This window comes from Marmota flaviventris, chromosome 2, assembly GCF_047511675.1.
Source record: "Marmota flaviventris isolate mMarFla1 chromosome 2, mMarFla1.hap1, whole genome shotgun sequence".
Lineage (NCBI taxonomy): Eukaryota > Metazoa > Chordata > Mammalia > Rodentia > Sciuridae > Marmota > Marmota flaviventris.
In genome coordinates this window covers 109,073,495-109,098,467 of record NC_092499.1, presented here as the reverse complement: position 1 = coordinate 109,098,467, position 24,973 = coordinate 109,073,495, and the positions used below count along the sequence as shown (strand labels likewise).

Sequence of the window (24,973 nt, the reverse complement as noted above, 5' to 3'; positions counted from 1 at the left end):
CAGCTCTCACGCTGTCTTGGAATCTATACATAGTAAAATAATTATTTTCTGGCACTTCAAGACTTATCTAATAAATGATCATTTACATAGGTAATGGTAACCCTGTTAGTAAGATGAAGATCTGCTTCTCAAAATAACCCCAAAATATTAATTTATGACCAGGATGTGTGGAGCACTAATAATAGCTTATTCCATTCTAATTCTTTGAAAGTTGGTGAGGAGGAATGTTACATCCAGATATTTTAAAGCTCAGTCTCATGATTACCTGGGATATGGAAGTCTGCCATATATTTTCACTTTAAAGTTTTCCAGAGTAAAATCTTTAATAATTTCAAATACTTGGGGGAAATAGCACTGAGGACACCAATTACCCTGTTCCTCCACCACAGTATGCGAATGGAAAAAGCCTCAGGGACAACTTGGAAAGCAGTCCTGGCCAGATAGGATGATGCTACAGATCCTCTCTTGGTTCTGGCACCCATAATGGCATCAGCCTATTCCACAGCAGTGGTTAACCTTGACTGCCCTTAGAATCACCTGGGAAGAATGAAAAACACTTATGTCCAGGATCCACCCACTATGATACTAATTTATGTGGTCTGAACTTGGGTTTTAGGCTTCATTTTTAAAGCTCAGGTGATTGAGGTGAGACTACTAGCCACTGCCTCTCCAATTTTAATGTGTACACAAGGCAGCGGGGAACCTGGCTGAAATGCAGATTCTGGTTCAGTAGGTAGAGGTAGGCGTATGATTTAGCACCTCTTCCAAGAACTCATGAATTGCTGCTGCTGGCCTGTGGACCACATTTTCTTGGAGAGGAGTTAGCTGGTTTCATGCTGCAGCAACTATAGGAAGGTCTTTGGGCCAATTACCCTGCCTTGCTGCAAAGTTCAGAGGTTATCAAAGCATGATCCTTACACAAGTAGCATCAGTTTTACCTGGGAACTTGTTGGAAATGCACATTCTTAGGCTCCACCCCAGACCTTCTGAGTCCGAAAGAATGGAGCTAGGTCTCAGCAACATTTTAACAAGCCCTCCAAGTGACTGTGATACATGCTAAAATTTGACAGCCACTGATAGTAATAAATATAACAAAACACCTACTGCTCACTGAGCTCTTAACTACATGCTTGATACTTTGCTAAGAATCCTACATGTGATTAAATCAGTATACCTTCATAAGAACCCTATTATGAATGACACAATGGACATTTAGAGAGTTGCCCAGATTGAAACAGTCAGTGAGTGAATAGGGGAACTGGGATATGAACCCAGATCACTTGACTCTGAGGGCCCAACTGCTCAGTTCAGTGATCCTACCAACAGCCTGCAGCAATGATTCTCTTCCCCTGGTCCACAACTGAGAGACAGAGTTAACATCCTGGAAACCACATGGCTTTCCTTGTCATTTAGCTGAAGACTGAGATTCACCTCGTTGAATCCAGACAGAGCTCATAACCTTGTTTTCTGCCAGAACAGAGACAGCAAATAAAACTCACAGATCAATATTTACCATATCCTGGCCGAGAGGTGGCAGTGAGTCAAGCTCACTGAGGTCATCCTGGGCCTGCTGGACAGCATGCATGCTTGTGTTGATGGTACCCATAAGGGCCTGCTGGGCTGAGGTCTGAAAAGGCAGATAAACAAGGTAGTCATAGAATGTTCCTGGGACTGACAAGGCCCTCCATGCAAAACTGCAAAACTGAGCTCTGAGCTCAGCCAAAGGTACATCTCAACAAATGCCCGAATTATCTACCATTTCAACCTGGGGACCAAAACCAGACATTGCATTATATTAATAGAATACAAAATAAAGGTGATTGCAACAGAGGAATTATCATCAGAAGACTCTAGAGAGCTTAATTAGCTGACAAGAAGGCTCAGCTAAAGCCTTAATTTAAGAATTTAATTTTCAGTACTGAGGACAGAATATCTCATACATAGAAAACATGTGTTAAATGAGAATGTTTCTTGATCAGTACCTAAGAATTCCATCCAAAACTTACAGCCAATATGCTTTTTCAGAGTCAAATTATTTCTGAGCTTTAAGGCTCTTGAACTTTCAAACATTTTTGCCTAATAGCAAAGGATCCCCAAGGCAGGCCTGAGAGGCACTGAGTTAGACAGACCAGCCCAGTAGAAAGGAATTGACAACCCCAGGGATGGAACATCAAGATCACTAAAGGTCTGGTCTATTTCTCAGACTCTTGGAGGATATCTGAGATAATTGGTTTGATACTATTATAATAAAGGAGAAGTCACAAACCACAGTGAGAGGTTTCTGACTTCAGCAACAGAGGCAATCTCTAATCCTAGACAGGAGAGATCAGAGTCATCCAACTAAAAGAATGCACAATTTGATGAGCTGTGGTTCAGATGGGAGAGGGAGTCCCCGACACAACCCATTACTGTCATTGGTGCCTCCTCTGGACACAAAAGACAACATTCTACTGAGCAAGAGACAGGTACAAGAAATCTCACCAGTGGAGGCATGTGGCCTCGGTGCATCTGCCCAACCATGACTTGCTGCTGTGGTGAGGGCATACTGCCAATGTTGAAGGTCTCAGGCCCACTGGAGCCTGAGCGCATCACGGCTGGCAGTGCCACTGAGCCATGCTCTGCCTTGCCTGTCCTGTTGAACTGCTGCTGCAAGATGGTGGACCTGTAGAGAAAGGCAGCTGGTCACTGTGGGGTTGTCACCCATAAAAAGTACAGTGAGAAGACAACATAGGTGCTACAGGTGCCTGCTGCTTTCTGCTCTGGAGGACAATCCAAAGAGGCACACCCAGTTGGAGACTTAGGAATGAAGCAGAATTCATTGTCATTTATTTCATTGTCTCTGAGCCTTGAGAAACTCTGGCACCTGTTCCAAAAGATTTTAGCTAGAGACTGGGAAGATGTTTTAAAGTGTCTGACAAAAAAATTATGAATTTTTTACTTCTTGATATTTTCTTAGAATAAGTGGTATACGCAAAGGACTTGGGTAATCTGAAGGTAAAAGGACTGAGGGTGGCATATCTTCTTCAGGAACCCAGTAGATAAACCCAAAGGGAGGATCTAGGGAGTCTGGATAGCAGAGGCCTTTGTCTTGACCCATCACAGATCACCCAAACATCAATAGCCAAGCGAGGATCCCAAGAAACAGACATCTGTAAGAGAGACATCAATGTGGAGGGGTGACAATAGCGAGGGTAGTCTGGGGTTCCAGGAAGAAGTCCACTGCTTTCTGAGATCTCAGCAAAAGATCAATACAGAAAGAAGTGGAAGGTCTAGTGATTGTGTCCTGGACCATTCTTCCTCCTTGCCTAGATCAGACCCACAATGATGGGAGATTGTGGAGATTTCATTGGTACCAGGCAGGCAAGAGCCCCAGCTCAGATACTTACTGGGCTGTTCCTATGGAAAATATAAGAATAGCAGAGTCTTCTGAAATGATCAGCTCACCCTGTCAGGAAGTTCTAGTTTAACAATTTCCATGTAATGGTCATTAATAATTCCAAGGAGTTAAGGTACTTTATCAGGGAGTAGCAAGTAATGAAATGCATTATATCCAGTTGGCGCCGTCTTGTGTACTCACAGAGGATAAATGGAAAAGTACCTTCAGGGTTATTAGAAAGCAATTTGTGAGAAAGTGGTGAAAAGACTACAAATATTAGAGAAACAACTACCATGGATAAGTGAGTTGATTATAATGGAATGCAAGAATTTTCTGGGAGTATATTGTGGGGAACATTACAAGATCTGAATCTGAGTTCTGGGCTCTGTGTGCATCTCAACTAACTCCAAGATCTTTGGTTTTCTCATCCATGAATCTGAGATGATCACCACTGGCTTATTTCTTACATAGGACTACAAGGTGGTAATATTATTTCTATTTTGTAGATAGGTTTGTGCAGATAGAGAGTTCAGGGGCAGAGAATAAAAGACAACTGTCCCCATAGTCCATGTTATTAACTACTGACCTCTGCTACCTCATAGCAAGCAAGACAAGTATGGCATGTGGCAAGTGCTTCATAGACAACAATCTTTTCACTGGTCAGAACCCCAATTCCCTTCCCCAAAAGGACCAGAATCAAACAGAAGCCATGTTCCAGCCTCTGGGGGAAAAATAACACAATTCATGAGATTCCATCAAAAATGCAGAATGGAGCTCCTGAAGGCTCACTGCCTCTAAAGAAGGAGTGGAACACCACACCATGCTCAGTGTCTCTTCAGCAAAAGATACCTAAACAGACATTGCTGGTCTGGGGACCACACTTGGAAAAGACTTGACTATACCATCCACTATCATCTCTTACAGGTGATGAACTTCATAGCTGAGCATAGAGCTGGTAGGGGGGAACCTGTCCACCTAAAGAGAAGGTAGTTCCCCAGCACTCCCGACACTCACTTTTTGGGGGAAACCGACTCTTCCAACATAGTTGACTCCTCATCGCCTTCTAGGCCAAATCGGTCTTTACTTTGTTTCTGGAGGTAAAGCAAGATGCAACAATGAAAATGAAGCCTTGCATTCATGTAAGAACCCTTGAAAAGAACTTTAGAAGGTACACAAATAAAAATGTTAAAGTTAACCCAAATTTTCCTGAATTAGAAAAGCTATGGGTTAACAAAACCATGATAACAATAAAAGAGAAATACATTATTTAATATAGATAAATAATGTCTTATTCTTGTAGATTTTGCATTGCAAAAAATCAAGGCTCATATACTAAAATTCTACCAAAACTTGGTTATTTCAGTGGTTGTTTAGCTGTATTATGAAGCCTTAAGAAATCTGTTTTTTTTTCTGTACACCACTATGACATTTAGTCCCATTACATTTATTAAGAATGAAACAAAAATGTCTCATGAAAACCCAGAATACTTTACCCCCTCAGTTTGGGTTTCTGTAAAGGCCGGTGACCAAAACCTGACCTTATATAAATGTTGCAGCAGTAAAACCATAGGATCTCAAGGTCAAAGATGTCTTATTAATGCAATTCTAATGTCAAATATTAAATTAATGAATCAAGTGTTTCAAACAAGTGATTTTTTCAAGCTAGCTACATCATCTAAACTGAGCCTTTTGATGAAGCAGCTTTGCTTTTCCAATCTGCATCAATACGAAATACCTTTTTGAGGATGATGTCAATGTATCCTGCAATCAGCTGAGATATTTGTTCTCCCTCCGTGGTTTGTACTGAATAGTAGCTTTCCTGATACTCCCCAAAGTCCTGGAAAAAACAGCAGTAGAAGAAACACGGCTACATCAGATCTATCAAGCACTTTAAAGCCTCAGAGGATCAAGTTCCAGAGCAGCATGACACAGACCGACTTTTCCCCATAACTCCCCTCTAAGTAAATCCCTAAAATTTAACAATGGTAAAAGGGTTCTGGAAACTGGAAAGGTAAAGTGGCTGGAGGCCTCAGGACTTGAGGAGTCCCAATGTGGCTGGTTCTCAGGTTTTGTTTTATGTCCCATGTACCCCCACAACTGGGAGCTAGAGAGGCTGGAAAATGAGAACCTCCAACAGTTAACTTCTGAAAAGCATGTTCTCTTTGGTTGAGGGACCAGGAGAAGGGAAACCCAACAGACACTTATCCAGGAGCCACAGTGCCATGTAGAGGACCTGGGCTGGTGCTCACCAGCAACTGCAGAGCAGCAGTGAAAACCCAGACCATCCCTAGCTCTGTTCCGCAACCCAGGCAGGTGAGTAGTCTGATCCTCTTGCAGCAGTGAATGCAGTGAAGCCCTTCTCCCTGCTTTCCACCCAGGGCACAAAGAGACTTGGACCCATTGGCTTCTCTCTCCCCAGCATAGGTCACTGAACAAAGAACAAAGCCGTCCAGGATGGTATGGCAAGGGCTCACTCAGGAGGAGGAAAATCGGCACTATGACAGAAGCCTATAGAAGAGGCCAGAGCAGCACACAGCAAACCTGACCAGGTGGCTGCCTATTCCAGCAAGATTGAAGTAACATCATAGACTCCTGACATACAAGTCAAGATGTCTAGGATGTAATAAAAACATCACTATTCATAATGAGGACTACGATGACCATGTGTGAATGAGAAGACACAACTAATGCCAATAACTGAAAGAACTCTGATATTAGAAGTATCTGATAAGAATTTTAAGATAGCCATGCTTTAATGCCCAAGTATACACTCTCTGGAAACAAGTGAAAAGAAACATGCATTCAACACACACACACAAACAGAAACAGAGTCATAACAAAGAATTAAATGTGGAAATTATAGAACTGCCCAAATTAAAAAAAAAACTCACAGGACAGAACACATAGTAGTATACAGATGACAGAGGACAGAATCAGTAAACTTGAAAATAGACCAATAGAATTTAGTTAATCTCAACAATAAAGAAAATGAACTAAAAAACTAACAGCTTCAGGATCCTAGGGGATGAACAACAAAGCATTTAACATTAATATCATCAGAGTAAAAGAACAAGATAATGTGGGACAAGAAATTTTAAAGAAATAATGGCTTTCCCAAATTAACCAAGTACATAAAACTGCAAATTCAAGAAGCACAGTGAACTCCACATTGAATAAACCCTGAGAGATCTGCACCAACAATTCTGAAAACTGGAAATAAAATTTAAAAAGTTTAAAAGCAGCTAGAGAAATATAACCTATTACCCATAAACAAACAGCAACTTCTACTTTTCATCTGGAAACAGAGGTGAGAAAAAAGTAGTGTTTTTTTAATTTTTATTTTATTTTATTTTTTTAAGTGCTGAAAGAACTGAAAATCCCAAATTCTGGATCTGGCAAACGAGAAGGAAATGAAAGCTTGTGCAGAGGGAAAAACCGAGTCTGCTGCCAGGACCTACCCTTAAGGAGGGGCTCACAGTGTACTCCAAATGCAGAGCACCTGACAATAGGAGGAGGCTGGGAACTCTGAAACAAGAATAGCAAGAGGAATAAAAATAGATGTAATAGACTATCCTTCCCTCAAGTGTTTCTTTGTTTGAAAGCTTAACTTATAACACCATCTGATCTGGTGTTTAATGTATATAGGTGAAATATGCAAATAATTTTATTCAAAAGGTGGGGAAGGTGAAGAGACCTACATTGAAACAAGGCTTCTACATTTCACTGGAACAGGTAAAACATCAGTACCAGCAGGCTGCAATTAATTTCATGTGCATATGTGGCAATATCTTGAAAACCTATGAAAAACACTATGTAAAGTGGTGTGCTAAAAACAATAATTCAAAACGGGAGTTTTAGAAGTGTTTCAATAACCCACCAGAAGACGAGAAAAAAGAAATAAAGGAGGCAGACAGAAAAAAATTATAAAATGATAGACTTAACTCCTAACATGTCGATAATTATCTTAAATGTAATTTAAAAGACAAGAGATTGACAGAATGGATTAAAAAGAAAAAACAACTCTACAAGCAACTTGGTTCAAATATAACAGTATATGAAAGGATAGAAATAGACAGATCATACAAACACTAAAAGAAGCATGACTGGCTCTATTAATATCAGATACAACAGACTTCAGCACGTAAAATTACTAGAACAAAAGGATATTACATAATGATAAAACAATCTCTCCTTTAGAAGGACACAGGAATCTTAAATGAACAGTCATCATATATCAAAGCTTCAAAATACATGAGGCAAAAACTGATGGAAGTGGAAAAGAAACAGAAAAACCCAAGACCTTCACTTTTAGAAAATGATTGAATTGCTAGACAGAAAATTAACAAAGATGTAGAAGATGGATGAGCCACTGTCAGCTCGTGGGGATCTGATTGACATTTACTTTACCAACAACAGCTGAGCATGCACTCCTTCCAGGCACTCATACCACATTTACCAAGCACAATCATACACTGGGATATAAAACAAATCTTAATGCTAAAAAAAATTAAAATCATACTGACTATGTTCTCTGACCATAATGGAATCAAACTAAAAATGAATAATAGAAAGACAACAGGGAAATCTCCAAACAATGGACCATAAAAGAACCAAACTAGAAATCTATAATAGAAAGAGACAACAGGAAAATCTCCAAACACTAGGAAATTAAATAAAAGCTAGAAGTAGGAATGAAAGAAATATATATTGCAAGCATTAACCCAACTTTATACTTTAATAAAAATATTGACATTCATTATCTCTTTTGTTTGAAGTAGTTACTATTATCATAGCTATTTCTCAGTTTTATTTATTTTTGCTTAGACCCAGTTTTTAAAAACCAGTATTAAAAGTTATATAACAAAAGATAATTGTCCCCTGCTCCATCTCCACCTTTACTTTCTGCCGCACACCCCCCCCGCCCAAAGGAAATCAAGTCTTTAGGCAGTTTCTTCTAGTATTTCTAAATCACATGCTCATATTGATTTTCTTAGCAATAATCCATGACTTCCCATCATGGAATATGAGGATGTGACTCTCTTCGTATGAATACCCAATTATAAAAATCACGCGGGCACAGCTGCTACTGACTAGAGAAAGAGGTGGAGTTTCTGAAGGTTCTTTTCAACTGGCATGATCATATCAATCAATCATCAATTTAAGTAACTACTCCTCCCAAACTCCTCCTTATACCTTTTAAAAAATGTCATATGAGATCTTGACTAGATGGCAAATTGATATTTCAAGTGCTCACCAAAGATGTCAGGGGGTCTGAAGAAATGACAAATTCCAGCACTTTTTGATAATCCTTATTGTTCGGTTGTCCTTACAAAACACCCGCCCTATCAAGTTTCGCATGAAAATTTGGCCCTAGAAGACTTCACATTATACTCCCCTCACAGCAAATACTAAAGTTGGGAGAAGGAATTTAGAGGCCAAAGGGCTGAAACAAACACCTTCTCCCCATTTCCCATGAATTTTATCATCATCTTCTTGTTTAATGCTAGAACTTTATGAAGTAGGTATTACTATTCCCATTTTATATTGGAAGAAATTAAGGCTCAGAGAGATGTTGAACAGGGCCATAAAGCTAGGAGATGACAATTTGGAGCTTTAATATTACTCCAAATCTATGTTGTTTCCACTATGTACTCTGTACTATTTCTAGGAAGGCTGGGAAAACTCACCTTAGCACTATATCACAGTTCTTAGGAATGTTTGATGTGTGGGCTTTAGAGGGTTAGAAGTTCCCTTTCAGGATGTGCAAGGGATCCATAGTACACAGTTAAGAATCCTCTTGGTGAGAGGCTCCTCTAGATATTGAACTAGGGGAGGCCTTAGGTAAGACACCAGAGAGGAAGCAGGAGCCAAAGAAACCCAGTCTTCGTCATACCTGTCTTACTTCTGCATCAGTCTCCTCCCTGCCCATGGACTGGCACCATCTTCCTCTCTCCATGCTGACTCTCTAAGGCCAGAGAAACCCACTGGGCTAGGATCTGGTCTCTCTCCTGTACCACAATATTGCCCAAGGCCACGTCAGCCCCCACATTGCCTGCCAGTCCTACCAGTGTGAAGCTCTTGGGTGAGGCGGCCCAGCGCTTGACCGTGGTGAGAGGCCACTCCTGCAGCACCTCCTTGGTCTTCTCGTCTACGCGCATCACAGAGTCCTTGGTGATTCCCAGCAAGCGAGGCACCAGCTTGTTCTTGCCTTTCATCTTTTCCTGAAATGGGAGAGACCAAGCATCAGTGCTCTTTCTTTGAACGCATCAGATTTTATCTGTGGTCGCTCCACATATGTGGTGTTTGAAACAAGCAGGGCTGTTGGAAAAAAAGATTCTGAGGCCAGGTGAATAATCTACCAAATTGAAGGACAGAAGTGAAAACAGAGACACTAGAAGATTGGAGTGATCCTCAAAGGCATGTTTCCTGGGAAGAGATGCTTGTGCAGGTGGGTTACTCCCAAATAGACTATGTCAGAAAGAAAGGACAGAACTAAAAATGTTCTTAAAATTAAAGATGTTCTTAAATAATCTTTAATGATTAGTTTTAATAGTTTTTTGGATATAATAATGTCTATTGAAAGGATGGCTCCCTATTCATACTCAGGCCAAAACCAATTCAAAATGAATGAATAATTTAGGAAGAATATAAGGTGGGTATTTTTGTTATTTCTGGGTGAGAAATGGCTTTCTAGCAAAATTACCAAAATAAGAAGTGACTAAAGAAAAAATTAATAGTTTCAACTCAAAACATACAGACTTTGATACATCTTAAAGTCAGAGAGAGACAATTTGGGGAGACAGGGAGGGATGAAGGAAGAACAGAAAAAACAGAAGAAAAGGAAAGAAACCTCTCTATAAGAAAAGAGTAAAGAGCAAACTACTGGAGAATAAATATTTGCAACAAATATAATAGTAAAAGATAATATACTGACCAAAGTTCTTATGAATCAACAAAAATAACTATTGAAGAATATGAACAGAAAATGCATTTAAAATGACATAAGCAAATAAAATATTATTTATGTCAAGAAAAGTTTTTTCCCCCACTATCTCAAACCCTTTAATTCTCATTAAAATGGTAGTATCACAGGTCTCATTTTAAAGATAAGGAAAATGAGTCACAGATTAAATAATGTTCCCAAGGTCACACAAATAATAAGCAGCAGAGCTAAGCAAAGAATTCAGGCAATATAGCAATAGTGTTCTCCTTTTTACCATTACTTTATACCCTGTAAGAATAAAGATTGAAAGAAACAGAACAAATCACAGTGGTGTTTTCTCATTCCCAAAATTACTTTGAACCAAGAGAAATATGAAATTCTTTTTTAAAAAAATTTAATTTGTTATATATGACAGCAGAATGCATTTCAATTCATGTACACATATAGAGCACAATTTTTCATATCTCTGGTTGTATACAAAGTAGAGTCACACCATTCGTGTCTTCAAACATGTACTTAGGGTAATGATGTCCATCTCATTCCACCATCTTTCCTACCCCCACGCACCCTGCCTTCCCCTTCCTCCCCTTTGCCATATCTAAAGTTCATCTAATCCTCCATGACCCCTAACCCCAACCACATTATGAATCAGCATCCTTAAATCAGAGAAAACATTCCCCATTTGTTTTTTTGGGATTGGCTAACTTCACTTAGCATTATATTCTCTAACTCCATCCATTTACCTGCAAATGCCATAATTTTATACTCTTCCAAAAGAGTTTTTAAAAGAATGAATTTTTGGAATTGAGGAAGATATGAAGGGTGACCATACTGACTGATAGCAAAGCCTTTGGAAGAAAATGTGTAAATATCTGTGCAAAACCTTAAAAATGTTCCTACTTCTCATATAGCTTGCCTTTAGGAGTTTCTTTCTTTTAAAAAATTTATAAATGTAACAATTATGCAACAAGAAACTCATGCAGAGTTTATTAAAGTGAAAAACTAGAGGGGAAAACCCCTAGTTTTCAATAATACAGGCTTTATGAATTATGTTCTATCCAGATAACATATTACTCCACTATTAAAAATTATTTTGTAGCAAAACAACCAACTTCATGGAAATAAATGATTCACAATACATAAATCAAAACAGTATACATGGCCCAATCCTGTGTGAAATAAAAATTTTAAAATAGGTTTATGTACAGTATATGAAAAAGCAAGGGCAACGATTATGTCATATGATTTGTATTTATTTTCTTATGCTTTTCCTTATTTTCAGACTTTGCTTAATATATGTATTTTTAGTAAAAACTTTTCAAGTAATAGTTGCTGAAACCTAGCAACACCTAAACTGGTGTTCTCAGAGGAACATGTACATATTTGCATAAATGAAATATGTATATGTGGGTGTGTGTCCCCACTCCAGCACTGGGCACCGCACCTAAAACAGGGCTGGAGCTCACTACTAAATACTTATTAGCCACTACTTCAGAGCATCTCCAAGAGGTTGGTAGGTATCATCATCATTTTTCCTTTTGCAAATGAAAAGACAATATTAATTCCTCTAAGACTGACAATGCCAAGTGTTAAAGGCACAAACTGAACACAAATTTGAGTAGCTCAAAAACATCTCTCACTTCAAAAAGTAGACTTTCCACCACAGAATACTGTCTTCATGATGAAAGTAAAGAGAGAAAAGGCTGAAATCCACCCCCACCCCCTCAGTGGACATTGCATGAACCCTCACACAATGGCCACAGAACACCTCCAGCTTCCTCCTAGGAGGACCCGATGGCATCAGGAACCTGTGTGGTATCTGAGGAGGGGAATGCAGCACTGTATGAGCCTCAAGTCCTTAAAAAACACCAAGAAGAGTCATATTCTTTTAAAGAGGCCAGTTCCACAAGGGGTAAAATCAATGCAATGCAGATGGGGCCAGTTATTCAATGTGGCTTCAGGAGCTACACAGAGATTTAGGTTGTAAAGGTGCTAGGCAGCTAATTCACACAGGTTTGGCACAAGCCCAGCTGCTGGGACAAAGGAAGGGATCAAAGATGAACTATGGTCCAGAGTTGTTATCCTTTTCCATCTGCACCTCTGCCAAGTGAGGGAACAGGACTCCTGATGGATTGCCTTAATGCTTTTCAAGATCATTCTAGCCTTAGACAGGAAGCCACAGTGGACAAGCAATTTACAGTGGACATTGTGTCAACAGGTCACAACTGGGAAAGGGGATATAGAGAATTCAAAAAACATAGAAACTGGCAACAGAGACCACCATCAAGGGATACAATTATTTTAGTGTCTACCCACAAAACACAGAGCAGCTAGAGAAAGATAAAATAGAAAATATCTCAGAGTTGGGACAGCACTGTAAGGTCTTCCCCAGTGCAGAGACCTGCTTTAGATCCTCAGTGGCAGAGATGTCAGGAGAGGGCCACAAGGTAATTAGGCTCTGTCGTCTTTCTTATGTCTCAGATGTCAGCAGCCCCCCCCCAGCCCCACCCCTTTCCAACCTTCATCTTGCACAGACAAGCATCCTTTATCTCCAAGAGATAAGAGCAAGCTAAGGCTGGCTCCAGGGAAGACTCATGTATCTCATATCCTGACACACATACACTCAGACTGCAGCTGTGATTTTTGCCAGCGATTTAGTTGTTTCTCTGTAGAGTGGATCCTGATTAGGTTGGTTTGGTTTTGAAAATGCCTTTAACTTGCAAAACTCAGAGGCAAGAGAAAGTAGGCATTCTACCAAGGTGAGACAGCATCTGTTATTAAGCCCAGCCCTCTCTTCTTTCAGACATTTCTCAACCTCAATACTATAGGCTCAGTGCTGGGGGCCAACTGTGAAGCAGTTGGCCTGTCAGCTGGTTCCTGTCACAGGTACAGAGACAGACTGATTCTTGTGTCACTTGTGCCTCACATCTGAGATTCCAGATTGGGCGAAGGGATGCTGTTGGGCTAAGTCTGGCCTGCCTGGCCTCTCCCCACTCACTTCAACATAGCCTAAGCCCACAGGGTCCTCCCCACGATCCCACCAAGCTCACTGGAGTTCTGTGTTGGCTTAGCACCAACAGACTGGCTTGTGTATTTTGCTTTGTCATCAGTATGCTTTTCCCTTTAAGGGGCATGGAGAATGGACTAGCTGTCCTAAGCACAAAACTGTGTGTTAAAGTCTGTTTAATAGTCATTTCCCTTTCTAAAAATGACTGGCAATCCATTGTGAAATTCTGAGATTCTCTGAGAGCTGTGCTCTATGATACTTTCACAGTTCAGGACAGAATAGGGTTGGCTCCTCAGGAGTCTCACCTCAAGTAGGACTGCAGGGACATCTTAAAGGCAAATGAGGAAGTAAAAAGTATTACACAAGGGTTACCCTTTCTGGAATCAAACAGTCCTACGTAGATCATGGGAAATGCCTTACCTTGGCTTAAGGGGTTTCAGTTTAGCAGATCATGATGAAATCCATTAGTTGATGAAAGAGGAAGAATGTAGATGTGTACAGATTCCTTTTATTGACATCTTTAATGAGACAGTCCCCATTTCTATAGTATCTTATTAAACCTCATAAAAAGCCACAACTTCAAAGGTGTACAAATAGGCTTAGAGATGGAAGGACAGGCCATTTATCTAAGCTCAAACTATTAAGTGGAAAAGCCAGGATCCAAAACCAGGACTGTTTTTGAAGCACATTATTTTAGACACTGAGACACTGAGAATACTGTTGCCTAATGCTGTTCTTTGTGGACTCATAATATAGTCTATAGATAATCTCTAAACCAAAGTGGGAAAACTACTGCTAATGCTAAATGCAGCTTATTACCTTTTCTTTTCTTTTTTTTCCCCAAAAGACTTGATAGTTTAGAATGAATTTTCCATGTTAAAATTTTAAAAAATCAAGAGGAATATTTTCAGATACATGAAAATTACATGAAATTCAAATTGCAGAGTCCACACATAAAGCTTTATCCTAATATAACCAGGCCCAATCATTACCATATTGCCTACAGCTGCTTCCAAACTGCTTTCCTCAGGGTGAGTAGTATGGGTGACAAAGCCCAAGATGTTTATTATTTGGCCATAACAGAAAAAGTTTGCCATCCACTGATCTACATTCATGGATATTAAAAATCAATTAGGAAGTCAAGAGACTTTGGGGCAGGGATTTGGAAGATGGAGGGAGGGTGAAGTTTATCAAGTATCATCATGTTCCAGGTACCACATCTGTTCACACACATTAGCTCAGTCTTCACAAGAACCCCACAAGGAACCAACATTCCCATCTTTGGATGAAGAGATGAGATTTAGAGAGGGCAGGTAGATCCCTGAAGATCACTAAGATTCTGCAATTTCTCACAAGGGTGGATATTGCCTTCCTGGATTCTGGGCTGGTCTTCCCCACTCCCACGGGATATGAATACTCCTATTATAACAACAAAGTTCAACACTGAACTCAAGACAAAGTGTTCATGGACATAGAAAAAACAGGATGCAAGCAGCCAGAAACATATTAAGTAGTCATTTCAGAATATCTACCACTATTCTCAGGGCCATGGTATAGTTAAGTACATTCGATATCAGTATTTAATGGTTTAGCAAATTGTAATTCCATGGACTTAGAGTTTCTAACAGAAGCCTATAAAAGTCATGCATGAGAAGCTAGAACACTCACTTCTAATTTATTTCCAAATATGTCAATGAAGCTCCTTCACAATATTCTGTTATGCTATGTTCAAACTGCTATGTTTAATCTGAGGTCAGAGAGATCTGTTATTTAAGCTTTAAAAAATTATTATTCCTAGGCAGACAATGTTGGGGGAGTGCTATTCTGCATATGATCTTTTTATCATACACTCGAAATGGTTGTGCTCATTTTTAGAAACATACACTAAGGGTTTAATTCATGTGGTTGACATGTCTTATCTATTTAGTTGACTAATTTACTGAAGTTAGCAATACCTCTAATAATTCAGTGATTTTTTTTTGTATAATGTAACACATACAGGATATGTATGCTGAAAATTTCAAAACATTTTTTGAAAAAAATCAAAGGAGGACCTAATATCATGCTCACAGATTGAAAGAGTCATCAAAAAATTACAGTTCTCTCCAAGTTTATCTATAAATTTAATGCAATTTCTATCAAAATTCCAGCAAGAGTTTTTGTAGCTATGAACACTTATTCCAGAATATATATGGAAAGGAGTGCTAAACCAATTTGAAAAAGAAAAGTAAAAGGAATCACTCTACCTATGTCAAGGCCAACTACACAGCTATAGGGATCAACACAGTGTGGTAGTTGCCAAGGGATAGAGAGAGAGATCAATAGAGCAGAACAGAGAACCAAGAACCTGACCCACACGAATGTGTTCAAGCGAGTTTTGAAGTGATGCAAGAGCATTTCAATGGAGAAAGGAAAGCTCTTTCAACAAATGGTGCTAGACCAATAGGACATCCACAGGCCAAAAGATGCACCCTGACCTAAACCCCACACCTTGTATAGAACTAACTCAAAATGAATCAAGGACTTACATGCAAAATGTAAAACAACAACAACAAAAATTTTCAGAGGAAACAGGAGAAAAAAATTTAGAACTTAGGGCTACACAATGAGTTCTTAGTCATAAAACTGAAAGAAAATAAAAATTGATAAAATATACCTCATCAAAACTATGAACTTTTGCTCTGCAAAAGACCTTGTTAAGAGGATGAAAAGACTACATGTAGACTGGGAGAAAAAATTTGCAAGTAACACATGTAACAAGAATTTGGACGCAGAACAAATAAAGAACTCCTAAAACCTAACAGTAAAAGAACTTCAAGCAATCTAATTAGAAACAGGCAAAAAACATGAACTAGCATTTTACTGAAGAGGATATAAAAGAGACAGTAAACAAGCATATGAATAGATAGTCAAAAGTCATTAGCCATAAGAGAAACACAAATTAAAGTCACAATGATATAGCATTCAACACTGTCAGAGTGGCTGAAACAAAAAAAAAAATATGATATCCAATGATGGAAAAGATGCAAAGAAACTGGACGATTCATGTACTGCTGGTAAAAAGGTAAAACAGGCTAGGTATGGTAGCACAGGCCTGTAATCCCAGTGACTTTGGAAGCTGAGGCAGGAGGACCCTGAGTACAAAGCCAGCTATGCAACTTAGAAATATACTGTTTCAAAATAAAACATAAAAAGGACTGGAGATGTAACTCAGTGGTAGAGTAGTACTCCAGGGTTTAATCCCAAGTAGCTAAAAAACAAACAAACAAACAACAACAACAACAAAAAAACAGTAAAAGGAAAAGAATGTAAAATAGTATAGTCATGTTGGAAAACAGTTTGGTAGTTTCTTACAAAGCTAAACATGTACCTACCATATGGTCCAGAAATTGGACTCTCAAGCATTATCCCAGAAAAATGAACGCTTACATATACACAAACACCTAGACATAAACATTCTTATCAACTTGAGTCATAATAACCCCAAATTGAAATAACCTAGATGTCCTTTGATGAATGGTTAAATAAATTCTGGTATGCCCATACCACAGTAACAATTCAGTAACAAAAGATGGACTAGAGACAAACATTACAACTTGGATTATAATTTCAAAAGATCACATACTATATTACTTCATTTATATAACATTCTTGAAATAGCACAGTTACAGAGACAGAGACAGAAGTGTGGTTCCCAGGGATGAGGGGAGGCACAGTGTCAAGGATGGAGAGGTAAGAGAAGTGTGCATAGCCCTGAAAGGTATCAGAAGGATTCTTGTGGTGATGAGGTCTGTGTCTTGATTGTGGCAATAGTTACACAAATCCACATACATAACACTGTAGAGAACAAGGCACACATGCAAATAAGTGAATTCTGAGCTCACTGATAATCTCTGTATATAAGTTCTGTATATTGTACCAATTTCCTGGTGTGGTGTGTACTATAGTTACCATTGAAGGAAACTTGAAGCCTACATAAGATTGTTCTGTATTTCTTAAAATACTTTATTCTGATATAAGGAGCGAGGTTATGACAGCCTTAACCCAATCAGCGAATTAATCCCCTCATGGGGATTAACTGAGTGGTAACTGAATGCAGGTAGGGTAGGACTGGAGAAGGTGGGCTTTGGGTGTATACCTTTGTGGTATATATTTTGAATCTGGTGAGTAGAGTCTCTCTCTTTGCTTACTGATCATCATGTGAGCTGCTTCCCTCTGCCACACTCTTCTACCGTGATGTTCTGCCTTACCTCTGGACCCAAGGAATAGAGCCATCTGTCTATAGACTGAAAACTTGGAAGCCATGAGCCCCCAAATAAACTCTTCCTTCTCTAAAATTGTTCTTGTCAGATCTTTAGTCACAGCAATGAAAAAGCTAACTAAAGCTGGGTGTATCTCTGTAATCCCAGCAGCTAGGGAGGCTGAGATGGGAGGATCAAGAGTTCAAAGCCAGCCTCAGAAACAGCAAGGTGCTAAGCAATGCAGTGAGACCCTATCTCTAAATAAAATACAAAACAGGGCTGGGGATGTAGCTCAGTGATTGAGTGCCTCTGAGTTTAATCCTAGTACCACCTCCACAAAAAAAAAAAAAAAGATGACTAAAACTGTCACATACCATACAATTCACCCATTTAAAGTATATGATTCAATGTATTTTATTCATGAAGTTGTACTGCTATAACCAGTCAATTTTAGAACATTCTTGTCATATCAAAATAAACCATGTATGTGTCAAGGATTTGGGCCTAGAACAAATCAAGAACTCTCAAAAACTCGGTGTCACTCAACTACTGAGCCACATCCTCAGCCCTATTTTTTGTATTTTATTTAGAGACAGGGTCTCACTGAGTTGCTTAGCACCTTGTCTACTAACAGTAGACAAGTTAGGGCCCTGTAGTTATCAGTGCTACCCTGTACTACCCTATAGGTATCAATCTCCGATTCTTTGCACCCTGCCACACCACACCCCTAAGCAAACATTAACTAACCTAGCTCTATATAGATTTGCCTATTATGAACATTTCACATAAATGGAATAATATAGTGGGGGGTCTTTTGTGACTAGTGTCTTCCACTTAGCATAACATTTACAAAATTTATCCATGTTGCAGCATGTATCAGTACTTCATCCTTTTTTATGGCTCCAAAATAGTGCATTGTATGGTTATACCATAAATCGCTTATCCACTCATCAGCAATGGGCATTGGGTTTCTGTAGTTTAGCTAAAGACTGCTGTAAATATACATGTACATGATTTTGTGTGCACATGTGCTTTTAGTTCTCTTTGGGTGTATCTGCCTAAAAGTAGAATTGCTGGGTCATAAGGCATTTCTATGTTTAATCAATCATCACCCTTTTCACAGTGGCTGCTCCATCCTGCTTTCCTACCAGCATCATATGTGGGTTCCAATTTCTTCATATTCTCACCAATGCTCATCATTACCTGACATTTTGATTCTGTACCATTAACTTCCTATGTATTTATACTTATTTCAAAACAAAAAGTTTAAAAAAGATTCACCTTATCTTGTTATAACCATAGCAACTAGCTATAATTCACTTTCCAAGGTTATTATTTTGCTCTTTCATTTTTATATCTTTCTGCATTTCTCAGGTCTTCCAGAACAATGTTAACGGGGGATGAGACGACAAGGCAAATCTGTGTGACCCTAATTGTTAGATTTCCCTCTAGCCTTTCTCTGTTAAGCATGATACTGATGATAGCTTTGAAACTGATACTCTATTATGTTAAACAGACATACTTACATTCCAGAAATTTAAAGAAATCTTTCTAAGGAGATGTTGAATTTCATCAAAAACCTTAGTAGCTTTACATAAAAATCATATGATATCATTTGCTGATTTGATTTTCAAGATTCATTCATTCATGATATTGAATCATTCCTGCAAATTATGGTCAAGTAAATTGGATTTATTAGAAACAATTATGAAATAAAGTGACATCCTAAATGGGATCATCAAGCAAACAATTAAAGTAAGCAATGTGCTTTTGACATTGTACCAAATGACAAAAATAAAATTAATGAAAATATACCTGTTAATTTTAATATGTATATAAAGGTTGTAAGTGCTACCAACTTCATTCTCTCTCTTCAAAGAGATGTAATTTAAAGAAAAAGAGGAGAAAAAGGAAGAAAGGAAGGGAAGGAAGGAATTTATTTTTTCTTCAATTTGCTGTTCAATGCTCTTCTATTCACAATGGTTTTCTGTGATTTATTATCCTACATTTATTGACCTATATGAAGAGGCATAATCTTTTACACATCACAGACACTGACTCTGTATAAACTCTTTTGTTATTTATTTATTTGTTTGGTACTTGGAATTGAACTCCATGTCACTCAACCACTGAGCCACATCCTCAGCCCAATTTTTGGTATTTTATTTAGAGACAGGGTCTTGCTGAGTTGCTTAGCACCTTGCTTTTGCTGAGGCTGGTTTTTAACTCATGATCCTCCAGCCTCAGCCTCCTGAGCCACTGGGAAAAACTGATGTTATTTAAGAAGATGTGAATACCAAATATGAATTTCATACTTGAAGAACCACAGAAAAACTTAAGAAGATAGGTGAAAATCAGTGCCATTATCAATAGTGGATTGCTGAAAACCATTTAAACCCTGGGAGGTGCTGGAACTCATTGTTCACTGGCTCCTTTCACAACACTGAATGGACAGCCCAGCTCCTAAAATGAGCAGATCTTCTCTCCTAGAGTCATGTACAATTGGTTGCTGGGATGGAGGAGGCAAGTGACTCTCTCTTGGGCAGGATCATCCCAGCTAAATCAGCATAGCTAGGGGTCACAATGGTCCGTGAATCAGAGACTACAGTTCAAGACCTGGCTCCTTTGGTTACTTGTCTTATGGCCCTGGGAAGTAACTGCATCCCTCTGCGTCTTTATTTTCTTGCTTATAAACAGAAGGTAATAGTAGTCATTCTTCCTAACAGATTTGAATGAGATATGTCTGGCATATAACCGTTTTTCTAAACATTATTATTAGCATTGGTAAATGGAATTGTTGTTACCTAGATGGCACCAGTACCATTCAAAAATTTATTCATATTTTAAAACTCCTATTAAATATCAAAGTTTCCATCTCTAAATTATTTTTCTTAACAATAGTAAAGGTGGTTGACACAGGCTTCTTCATTGGCAAGAGCCCCAAGTGTTTTCTGGTGTATAATGGAGCAGGTTTGGTTGGTGTAACTACCTGGCATGAAACATACACCTCTCCAAAGTAAAATATCTTGATTCTTCCTTGCCCTGGGGGAACAGCTTACCCCACAGTAAGGGGTGAAGTCAAGAGAAGCTCCTAGAGAATATCAGAATATCCTTCCTTTGCAGTTCTCCTTAGCTATGGGGAAGGAACCTTCTTCCTTCACTCATCCTGTCTCTAGCCTCCCCACTTCAGTTCCTGAAAGCAGCTGCAACACACTCAATTCCATCCTTATTTGCCTTAAGCAACAAAAGAAGCCTCACAACAAACAGAGCTTCCTCCAGGGCCAAGGGCAAGGGGCAGAAAGACCTAGAGTCACCGTAAAACAAGAGAACAGTAAAACCTACTAGTCAGGATGCAGACATTGAGTAGCTGAGGTCAGGAAGAGCAAAAGAGGAAGGATGATAGTGGGGGATTTGTCAATCAATCTAAGGAGACATCTATTGAGGGACTTCCCAGCACGTACATGGGTTGCATTTCAAAGAAATGTGCTTTGTTGTAATAAAAAGACAAATGATTTCCATAAAAACAGATTTGAAGGCCACCAAAATTCCACGACCTGTCTTAGATGTACAAATTAAGTACTATATATGACATGAATTCAGTATTGTCTGCAGTGGTCAACAATTTTCACTCAGTCCAGAGGACTTTGGATGGTTATGAGTAAGATGTTCTCAGGGGGAAAGAACAATTGATAGTGAGCTCACTCCTTCTTGATTTTCCAGTAGCCATAGTGATCCCATTCAAGGCACAGCTGTCCAGAGGCCATGCAGGCAGCCAGGCTCGCTCACCAGCCTGGCCATTCACACCCTTCACAATTGTGCTTCAGTTAAACTCAGACCACACTGGCCAAAGGTTGCATCCCCAAATGCCAGGGATCTAGGTGTGACAAACCACACTTAGCAGCAAACACTTTAACTAAAGAAAACCAAAGGCATGGGTAAACACCCTCCCAACTCTGCCCAACTCACCTTCACTAGGAAGAAAGATACACCGTATGTCCGGAGGGACCGGGCTAGCTTTACATACTTGACCTTGGCTTCTATTTCACTCATCTCTCCACAGTTCTTATGCTCCTGCAAAAGGGACAGTATAAAGAAACCCATTACTATAGCTCTGGTAGCAGGTGGACTAGTGAGAGGTGATTACTACAGGTGGGGTACACAGGGGTTCTGAATGGTAAGTGATGCTTGTATCCGAATCCCTCCATAACATAGCTATCTGATGAACAAGGAGAAGAGCACAGAGAGTTCAATTTGGGGCTTTTAAACTAGAGCTTGAACCAAATAGCCTACATGTTTCGCACTGAATCCAATAATTTGTACCTGTGTACAGCATGGCAGGAACAGATCCATAATTATAATCAAATTCTCAAAGGACTCCATGTCTTAAGTGTTCAGGTCCCACACTTTAAATGATAGCTAGAAAGATGTTCTTCTAAGGACAATGTCAATTTAAATCTATATCCAGAGAGGAATATATATATATATATATATATATATATATATATATATATATATATATATATATATATATACATGATAGTGCTTGGAAACAATACCAGGTGAAATAATGTTTTATACACATGAGATTTATATTTTAACTTTTATTTCTTTTTCCAGATCAAAGAAGACTTTGAAATCTTAGATTCAAAAAGGTGTTCCACGATCAAGTTGGTGACAAGACTTTTTTTAGTGTTGCCTGGAATGGATTTTAAAAGGCATTAGTTCTCAAATTCTAGCTTCAAGAAAACAAATCTTAGGACAAAAGAGCTATTGGCAGCTTCTCCCTCAGTGCAGTTTAATAGCCTATCACCTTGTTTTAATGCCACCAGTGTAAAGAATTTCAAAATAAACGTATGCACATTATTCTCAGAAGGCTAAGTAACCTTTACCAAGAAACTATGGATTAAGACAATAAATCTGTCCAAAGTAGAACTGTCGACTTCTTTACTCGAGTTACCAATCACTTATATAAGAACACATGCAAAGCATACAAAACTATCATGTGCAGAGGCCCCTTATGCTAATGAATGAGGTTGGAGATTGAGGAGAATAATAAATTGCTGTACATTTCCAATACCTGAAATATTCTCTTTTCAGCTCCTCTCTGCTTGATGTACTCTTTGGGCAGGAATTCTTTTAAACTGAAAGAAATTTGAAAAGGTAAAACATTTATCATGTTCTGTGATAAGTAGCAAAGAAAATAGACTGATAATAAAACGCACAGTTAAGTCACTAAATCTCCCAATACTTCATGGTACAATTGATAACAGGCTGCAATACCCTACAACACACTTAAATAAGGACATGGTAAAACCAGACTGATAATAGAGGGTCAAACTAACATATTAAAGGAAAAAATTCTAGGATATACTGTAAAGTCAAAGATAAAGGATAAGAATATACAGTATGCTACCCTTTCTAAGAAGAAAAAAAAATATTTCTTATTTAAAAATACTTTTTATATTGTCTATTTATTTTAAAATGTAATAGAAGAATAAACCTAGCACTAATGAAAGTGGTTCTGATAAGAAGAAGGGGAACACAAGGAGAAAGGGCAAAGATTAGAGTAGGTTCCTCTGAATATTCCTTGTATATTAAAGATTTTTACTTTGAAATCACATACAGTTGCACAAAAGCAACATCAAAAAATCTAAGGCAAACATAAATGTACTTAACAGTGTACCATATTGACACTGTTTCTACAAAGAAAAATATTTCAAGTAACTTTAAAGAATAGTCTTTTGACTATATATCCCTAGAGGAATATATCTTAAAAGTGAAATGAACCATAGAAGACATGTAAGTAAAAATATTGATATTTTAAAATCAACACCTTTCTCTCCCCTCCTCTCTGCACACATTATATGAAATCAATGTAGTAGATTATATATAAGCAAGATGATTCATATAATTAGGATAAAGTAAATGAGTAATTATGTTTATTGTTAGAAGTCAAGATTTTCAGCATAAAATAGATAAAAACACTTCACTAAAAACTTTGCAATCTTTTCTCGGAATTAAAAATACTCGCCTGAGGAACCAGTTCATTTTTCTTTTTATGAGAAACATATTTTCTAGCTGTGATGTGGAAAAGGCCAGAAGCAAGCACAACTTGATAAGCCCCCCAGTGCCTTGAGTAGGTGGTCTTTAAACACTATTTCCACTAAAAGGAACCAGTGAGTTCTGGAGAAATGATTCAGTCTAGGCCTGGGGTAGACAACGTACTCAATGCTCCCAAGACTTCTTAGGTCTTAGATCAAGAAAGCTGTCAAGATGACACCAGAGTCAGTTCAAGGAACACCCATTGTCCAAAAGGAGATGATTTTTAAGACTTTATACAAAAAAAGACAGGCTAACAAAATGAACCCATCATAATCAACTTATGGCCAATCATGACTCTTCTATGTCCCCCTTCCACAGCCCTGCCATGGATTATTCTAAAGCAAATCCCAGACATCGTATAATTAATTTCAGATGAAGGGACAATTTTAGCATCAAAAAAATTTAATTACTATAATAATTAAAACATAGATATATAAAATCCATAATTGTAAAAAAAATCATTTTTCACTTTAGGGGGTTGTTGGGGTATCAATTTATACTGAAAACTGATAAAGGGAAAGAAACAAACATTATGTTAACATTTTTATCTGTGGATGATGGAAAGATTCAATAAATATAGAAGGAATGATAGAAGTCCCAAATCAGCAATTTAAAACTCTTAGGAATATAATCTATAGATCAAATCAAACATCAAGGGCTCCTAAAATGAATCAATGACAAACTGATAGGGAATTTTGTAGTAGATAGATTAGTCTGATAACATCTAAACCCAATGGTTAATTTTAATATTACTAAAAGTAGGATAACCAGACAACAGATGCCTCCGAACTGATGCAGCAGGAAACATACAGCACTACCAAGAATTATTCCTGACAAAGAGGAATACGTGCACACACAACAACCAGAATTTAGGTGAGTTCCTGGATCTGAATATGAGTTTATAGAAAGGGGAACAGAGGAATATGTAGTGACACCATCAGGATACAATCAACCACAGCGAAGCATGAGGAATTCTATAAAAATACCCAGGCTCCTCCTAAATGGTTTGGTGGTGGTGGTAAAAGAGAGGACACAGAAACATATTAAAAGGGATTTAACTAATGTGTTTCCTACAAAGCTACAGTAACAGGGACTGTGCAGTACTGATGTAATAGACACACAGCCCAGTGAGACAGAATTGAAAGAGATTAACACACAACTTTTATGGTCAATTGATTTTCAACGAGGATTACAAGACAATTTAGTAAGTAAAGTTTTTTGTTCATTTCAAACAAATGGTGCTAAGACAACAAGACTTCTACACACACAAGAAAGAATTTGGACACCCATCTCACATCATGCAC

At 38.4% G+C, this 24,973-nt stretch overlaps 1 protein-coding gene across 4 annotated transcripts in view; it reads right to left on the bottom strand.

Moving 5' to 3' along the window:
• The window catches only part of Tln2 (talin 2), a 405,661-nt gene that overhangs the window by 130,958 nt on the left and 249,730 nt on the right, over positions 1 to 24,973 (bottom strand). For all 4 annotated transcript variants that reach the window (XM_071608339.1, XM_071608342.1, XM_071608340.1 and 1 more), the window contains 7 exons: positions 22,645 to 22,708; positions 21,534 to 21,638; positions 9,442 to 9,597; positions 5,112 to 5,213; positions 4,391 to 4,467; positions 2,482 to 2,662; positions 1,514 to 1,627 (listed from right to left, as the gene is read on the bottom strand). In XM_071608339.1, coding sequence (XP_071464440.1) covers positions 1,514 to 1,627; positions 2,482 to 2,662; positions 4,391 to 4,467; positions 5,112 to 5,213; positions 9,442 to 9,597; positions 21,534 to 21,638; positions 22,645 to 22,708 — 799 coding nt within the window. The remainder of the gene's footprint in view (positions 1 to 1,513; positions 1,628 to 2,481; positions 2,663 to 4,390; positions 4,468 to 5,111; positions 5,214 to 9,441; positions 9,598 to 21,533; positions 21,639 to 22,644; positions 22,709 to 24,973) is intronic.